This window comes from Babylonia areolata, chromosome 18 (assembly GCF_041734735.1).
Source record: "Babylonia areolata isolate BAREFJ2019XMU chromosome 18, ASM4173473v1, whole genome shotgun sequence".
Classification (NCBI taxonomy): Eukaryota; Metazoa; Mollusca; class Gastropoda; order Neogastropoda; family Buccinidae; genus Babylonia; species Babylonia areolata.
In genome coordinates, this window is record NC_134893.1 from 47,804,256 (window position 1) to 47,811,973 (window position 7,718).

The window sequence follows — 7,718 nt, forward strand, 5'->3', positions numbered from 1 at the left end:
CAACCTTTAGCTTCCGTCGTCAGAATTGTGGTATTCTTTGTCAACATTCACCTCTTCAGTACAAGAGCCTTCCGCTTGCAATATTTTGATGATGCTAACTGGGGTGAAACGCTGTTAACGTCGTCTCTTTCGCCGTTCGTATGGAGAGAGTTAATGGGAAGACTGGGACCACAATGTCGAGTATCATCCACTTCACGGATGTGTCTTTGGGTGTGTTGCTCTAATTTTCTGAACAACACTGCCAGTGTCCGTATCTCTCGGGCCTGGTTGACGCCGGGATATCTGTATGACACCTAGTGCAGAGTTCAGCCTTGTCACGTAGTCCCAAACCTAACTGGACCTCCACAGCAGCAGCGTCATTATCATCATCATCAATATCAGAAAAAAGGTCCCAAATTATGTGCCTTTCATGTCCTGCTCTCATGGTGACCTCAGTTACGATACCCTTCCACTTCCGCGCTTGGGGTGAGTCTTATCGAGGTTTTAAGTGTCGGAAGATTCATGGGGGACTGTCGTTGGAGGGACGTGTGGTGGTCTCCACTCTGGGGGAGACGCTCACTTGGTCTGGCTCCGCGACTAAGCCATTGTTGTCGTCAGTAGGGGGCTCTTTAGGTGGTGTTCTAAGTACGTTAAATAAAACATGATATATATATATATATATATATGTATATATATATATATATATATATATATATATAAACAGAACAGGCACTACTGAACACCACCGAAGTGTCTCAGCAGCAGTGCAGGGTCTTCTCTGGTGTGTGCCTCCTGGCGACCTGTGGACTGCCGGCGCTGGGATTGCGACAGACGAACCCGAGTGTGGCCGTGTATGTGGGAATCGGAATTAGCAGCATGGTAGTAATGGCACTGAAACGCTGGAGATGATGGGGAGAAAAATAAGGACGAGCCACTGTTCTTCGCATACACATAAAACGAAAAGCTTACCATAATATCATGGCGTAGAAAAAATCAAAAGTGTTCGATATTAAAGCTTTTGCTAAATGGGAAGAACAGTATCAAGGAGGTGTAAAAGCATGCGGGCTGATCCATATACGCCATATCTCCTGTAAAAAAGAAATAAATAAAAAGAAGAAAAAAAAAAAAACCGTAGTCGCCTGACTTCCGCATAAACCCAACGCGCTGATCAGACCTTGAGAGCCTATCCCAGGAAGCCTGTCACAGATGGGAAGAACGTCCAGTTAAGGACTCTAACTGGATGGTACGATGTGCTAAAAAAGGAATTCGAATTTCAGAATAAGATTCACATGATTTCGTTGCAAATCCTACCACAGAAAACTTGTAACAAAGAATATTGTGCTTGAACAAAGAAAAGAAAATTGCAGACAATGAAAACTTCAGCTTTTGTAGCATGTGAAAAAACCCCAGAAGGGCTGGGTAAAAAACAAAGACTGTCAAATACACATTGATCTGAGCAGCCGGAACAGACATGGTGTGACAGATGAGGAAAAGTAGGAAAATTCATAAATCGCGAGACTGATAAATACCTTGATGTTGTTGTTGCTGCTGCTGCTGCTGCAACTACTGCTACTACTACTGCTGCTGCTGCTACTGCTACTCAGTGCTACTGCTACTGGAGAGAAATATGTTGTGATGAAAAGAAATGCAAATACAATACTGCTACTGCCGTTCCTGCTGCTATTCCTGCCACTGCAGCTGCAGCCGCTACTGCCCCTGTCTCTTCTTCTTCCAAAGTAAAAAGTGTGATGCATTTCAGGAACGACAAAATAACCGCGTCAGAAACTGTTTCAGCTCCTGTCTAAAACGACGACCACTGACACAGTAGAGCAGGAAGTTGATGGCGTGGTTGCTGTACATGAGGTTATTAACGAAAGCGTAGGTCAGACGGACCCTTTCCTTCTCTACTTGGGTGTTGGCCACCCAGTAGTACCTCTGATACAGCAACACGATCATTACAGGGGACGTCAGAACCAAGAAAGCAAAGGAAACCAATAGCAACATAACGATGATATTGGTGTTTGCCTTGGCTTTCCCTGTGGATGCAGCTCCACCATCTCCACTGCTGTTCACACCATTGCTGCATACTTCACTTTGAGCTGACTGACTTCCTTTCTGTGTCTTGGTAGCATTCTTGGAAGCAGATGTGTCATCTCGGCGCTCTGTGAACTGCTTGCTGAATTTGCTGGACTGCTTGAGCTGTCTGATAATGAGGATGTTCAATGTGAGTAGAGAAAGGAAAGGAATGAAACTGTAGATCGAGGCATCGATCCACGTGTATATTTTTAACATAAAAAATTTGACACCTGGATCTGGGTACCAGCAATATAGAGGATCATGAACTCTTTTTGTAAGGATCAAACGTCGGTTGAATAATATTTGAAAATTGAGGGTGAAGGAGACGGCACCAAGTGCAGTGATGACTTTAATGGCAGATTTCGGAGTGCACCAACTTGGAGCTTTGAGCGGGAACCTGACCACAATGAAACGGTCCACAGTCATGGCCAGAAGCAGCAGGACGTCAAAGTGGATGGCGAAGTAGAACAGAAAATAGTGGATACCACAGGCCCAGTCATTGCGCATGTAGAACACAGTGCTACCCAGATATTCACTGATGAGAAAACCTAAGACAACGACGAGAATGATGGAATCCAGGACGGCAATGACGGCCATGTAGACACACGTGGAAGTGTTCCGCAGACTGGTGAAGACGAGAGTCACGAAGCACAGGAAGTTGCCCAACAAACCCACACTCACGATGATGGGAATACATATTCTGCAAAACAAAACGCAAACCAAAATGCCTTCATTAAATAAAAATGATTCCTAACAAATAATTTCAGATGGATTGACTAGACTAGTGGTCAGGATATTTTCCTGGATTTTTAGTCAATGAAATTCTATGTGAAAAAGACATAACCAACCAGGATGTGTCAAGGGGAAGCATAATCGCAACCTCTGTATTGGAAGACGCATATGGATTATATTGGATTATATTCTACAGAGCTTAATGAACACTTTGCAATAGTTAATACATTAATGTAGAAAAAAAGCCTGACATGGGTCTTTATATCAAAAGAAACAACAACAGAATATTGAAACCAAACAACACGAAACGGTATTTCCGTGAACCATCTTAAAACATATGTTATGGGCTAAGTCATGAGAAAGGTGGGTTTTTTTTTAGAAAATCTGCTGGGGTCCCATCTTGTGCGCCCCGTCAATGTGTATCTAATTCCCCTCACCCAGGCTTCTGCTAAGTCACTTCAGTGGTGTCCAGTAGTGCCTGTTCTGATTCAACACATGCAGGACACATTCTGACAATAATCACATTGTTACTGAGCGAGACTGAGCGAGGCTGAACCGGAATCTGCCATTGAATCACCACAATGGCTTTCTAGAGACTGTCCTCATGACACAGCTGACACCGAAGAATTTCACACGAAGTCACCGAGGAAGTGGATGGGTACTTGAAACTGGGGAAATTAGGAAAACTGCAGGACATGACAAGCTACGGATTTTGTTATCTGCTGGTTTTTCCCCTTTGTTGTTTTGTTTAACGATTGATGAGGACAATGTTTGTGATGATGGTGCTAGGACTTGAGATTACGTATCAGGGCCTTGTGTTAACGTATCGACTGGGACCGAAAGATAATTTGAAGAATACTTCATCAAAAGGTATCTCCGAAGTGGTTGGTACTCAATTGAATGATTCCAATTTTTCATCTGAAAAGCAAAAACAAACAAACAAACAAAAAAAAAAACAACAAAACGAAAAACAAACCAACGAAAACCACACAAGCACACACAGATATGTCTCTGACGGGGGCCAAACAGAAATCCTCCGAAACGTCATTCCACCATTCTGATCAGTTCGACATGGCGGCTGCACCAAGAATGAAATCTAATTAAAACACAAAGATTTAGATATTAACAGTACCTTTCAATATAAAAAAAAAATAGTTAACAATTAAAGCGAATTCATCACATCTTTCACGATGAAATCAATTTAGAATAAAACGACCCACAAAACATGAATTTAAATAATACAAAGCTAAAGTTAGAATTATTGAATATTATTTCACAAAAATATACAAATCGAATGCAGACAATGTGAATAACTTTATTAAGTTAAAATTGCAGATCAACATGTACTGCTTTAGGAACCTCTCTCTCTCTCTCTCATATATATATATATATATATATATATATATATATGTATATAGAGAGAGATATATATACCAAAACGATGCGTAAATTGAATACGGCCATGGTGGCTTCACACTGCCGTTTCCTGACCTTTTCATCAGACCTGAAAGCACTGCCTCCCAGATCTCCTCATCCGGCGTCTCTGTCTCTGTGTCCATGTCCATCGTGGGCTGACCGCTGATGTTGATGGCGGCCATTGTGGTCACAGGCGAGGAGGACATGGAGGGCATGAACTCATAGCCAGTGACTGGGGATGACAGCTCATCACTGTAGACAGCAAAGCTGGGATCGCTGTCTGCCGCAGCCCATGTCATTCTGTATAAAGAAGAGTCGTTTAGCATGAGCTAGGTGTGGTGAACACAACATTTTCCATTTGATAACCTGTCGTTGTTTGTTGTTGTTACTTTTGTTTTGTTTTGGATTTTTTTTGTTGTTGTTGGTTTGTTGTTGGCGAATTACCACGTTTATTTTCTCGTTGTTTTTATATGTGACCACTGTCACACTATTAACCCAGAGGTTCGAATCCGCCTGATTCAGGTCAACTCGTGACCCATAACCACCATGTACCGTGGTCAAAGGGAGTTCCGACAGTGGTTTGAAAGCAAGATTTGATCCACCCTGCAATGGTGCAGGCTAACACAACCATTAGCCTTTACCTCTTTCTACCCTGCCCTTATCCCACAACCAAGACTTGCATTTGCTGCTAAAAGAGAGAAGACGACTAATACGTGTAGTCCTGTGGACCTCTGTGACGAGACAGACCGGTGATAGCCAGCACAAGGTCTGCAGGCCCACACAGAGTCACACTGGACCCAGAATTACTGACACCTTTTCTCTCTAGCGATGACGAGGACGCCAAACACAGTGAGACAATGCAGATTTTAAGGAATCAGTCATAGTTGATACAGTCATGTTTCTGACAGGAATGGGTCAACGCCAGTCCCGGAGTCAAGGAGCGAGTGGACTCCAGTGAAGGGTAGGGTGAAGAAGGAAGTCAGTTCAAAGGATATTCATTCATGCCCATCAAACTCACTGGTTGCCGCTCTAACCTCAGTGAAGCGTTTTACTAGAGCTACATCATAATTGAATGTCCCAAGATCCCTTTCATGAATATACTCGTACATACCCTATTCCATTGCGTTAATGTTGAGTGAAAGCCTTATCAAACTAAAGTCATTTCAGTATATAGCTTATTTTCTTAGTTACCGTTCAAAGACAATGGCCCATCCCATCGTGACAAAAGAGGACAAAGGACAACCTAATCTGACCACCAAAAGCAAATAGGCAAACCCCACTCCGGACTGGTCAGCACCAAACTTGACTGAGAATCGCTTAGACGTCATCGTCGTACCAGACGGACACGTCTCGTCCAATACCTTCCTCACAACCATTTCTAAACGTCTTTGCAAAATCATTTATTCGGGGGTTTTTTGTTGTTTGTTTTTTTGTTGTTGTTTTTTGTTTTGTTTTGTTTTTTCAATCATTTGCTTTCTACCCATCTTTCAGTTTGTTATATTCTAGTACAGTTATTCATTTTGTTTGATATTTTTGGTTTCAATGTTTTACACAGACCTAACGTAGGTTCTCAAGACCTGACCAGCACGCTTGGTTGAAGCCAGGGTCGTGCATCTGCTACTTTTCTTTTCAAAACAGATGTGGTGCAGCGTATATGGATCAGTCCACACGTTTTGAAAACTCCGAAACAAAATCTGAAACTTTGTAGGGTCATATCTAAAACGACGTAAGATTTGTTTACATACGTCGTTTTCCACTGTTGCGTTGTTATTCAGTTCAATAAATTGATCAGCTGGTTTGGGGAGGGGATGGAGGTGCGGGCGGTGGTGGTGGTGGTCGTCGCTTTTTAGTATGTATGTTTATAAGCATGATTAAAGTATATAGTTATGATACAGTAAGATTGTGAAATCAGTAATTTTATCTAATCCTTGAAAGTTTTAGCTATTTTGCAAAATCGCTGTGGCCGCCATCAAGATTTCATGAAATAACTTAAATTCTGAGTTCGCAAATCTCCGAAATCTTGTTACTCATACACTATTGTAGCAGCTGGCTCCAGTGAATGTGTATAACTCTTTTCAAGTGCCTGTATGTGTGTGTGTGTGTGTGTGTGTGTGAGAGAGAGAGAGAGAGAGAGAGAGAGAGACTGTAGCCAAAAGACGTGTCCTGCTAGCAGTGTCTTGTACAGAGTTACATGTCTTGAAAAGTCATTTGGTTTCGTGGACAACGTTGGAGAGACCAGAAAAGAAGAAATAATTAAATAAACAGTATAATCTCAACAAGCCTCTGATTGTTGTGAATCCATGGTGAGAAATGTGTCTTGCTGACTGCATGTGGTTTGTGGTTTTTTTTGTGTTTTTTGTGTTGTTGTTGTTGCGTCATTTAATTTTGCCATAGATAATTTCCCAACTAGACAGATCACTTTAAAATTAAAAGCTAAATTCATAATGTAAGGGGGTGGAGAGCCCCTGTCATCCTTCAAAGTTATAATGGATCTGACTTTGCCGTCACTATAACTGCAGATCTAAAGGAGACAGAGCCGCACATTGACTTGGTCCACAGAAAATCTCGCCGTCCACAAAGCCAAGGCTCAGTCAACCGCTTCATTGGAGCAATGGCCTGGTGGTGATGCAGTCAGCTAGGATCTCAACTCACCTCCCTGGATGCAAATGGAGTTTTGTCAGTTTTTACAAGCCCCAATCTGACCAGGAAAGTGTGACTGACCGCAAAGTTCACATCGCAAAGAGTCGCGCAGAAGCCTACCTTGGTTTTAAAAGCATCTCAGGTGGGTGGAATGGGTGCAAAACAGAAGCAGGGTCGACTTACAAGATGCTGTTCCTGGGGACAACGTTGCTGTTCCGATTCCTACAGCGGATCATGGTAGAGGTGATCCATGAAATAGTTCAGGTGTTGATCTCAGCAGGAATCTGGACTGTGACCAAGACACAGATACTGCTGAAGCAGGGGGTTTGAATGGGTTCCATTCGTTGATCCGTTTTACCTCTGCCCACAGAGACTGCTGGGTGAAGAAGACGTCAACAAAGAGCAACGTGTCTCTCTTCGGTCAGCAGGCACTGCTCATTCAAATACTGGAGGAATTTTTTTTATTTTCTATGTTATAGATGCACTTGTAGCGGGAGCACAAAGTGTCGAACAAGGAGGTACAGATGCTTCCAGGCAAAGTTGCTTTGTATTCTCGCTGCCACGGAATTTGATTCGACCCTGCAAATTAATGTTAACTAATGATTTTAATGCGGCTGTCATTTTTCATGAAAGTGGAATGCATATTACTTATATTTTTATACTGTTATAGTGACCTTTCCTTGATGTTTGCCTGGCTTAACAACTGACATTTAGATTCGTCACTGACAGATGTTTTTTTTATTTTTTTTTATTGATTCTTTTGAAGTTTGCCTGTGCATGTGGAGTTCAGTGATTTCGTGAAATAACTCGCGTATGGATTTTCGTGATTTCATGAAATCTCCGGTCGCCATAGTGGGTTACACTAAATAACTAAA

The 7,718-nt window shown here is 42.3% G+C and overlaps 1 protein-coding gene across 1 annotated transcript; it reads right to left on the bottom strand.

Moving 5' to 3' along the window:
* Positions 1-1,734: 1,734 nt before the first annotated feature.
* LOC143292259 (putative G-protein coupled receptor B0563.6) lies at positions 1,735-4,502 on the bottom strand. The gene is made up of 2 exons (XM_076602447.1): positions 4,279-4,502; positions 1,735-2,755 (listed from the first exon to the last, which is right to left on the bottom strand). Exons 1-2 carry the CDS (start codon positions 4,500-4,502, stop codon positions 1,735-1,737), a joined length of 1,245 nt encoding a protein of 414 aa, XP_076458562.1.
* Between the last annotated feature and the right edge of the window lie 3,216 nt (positions 4,503-7,718).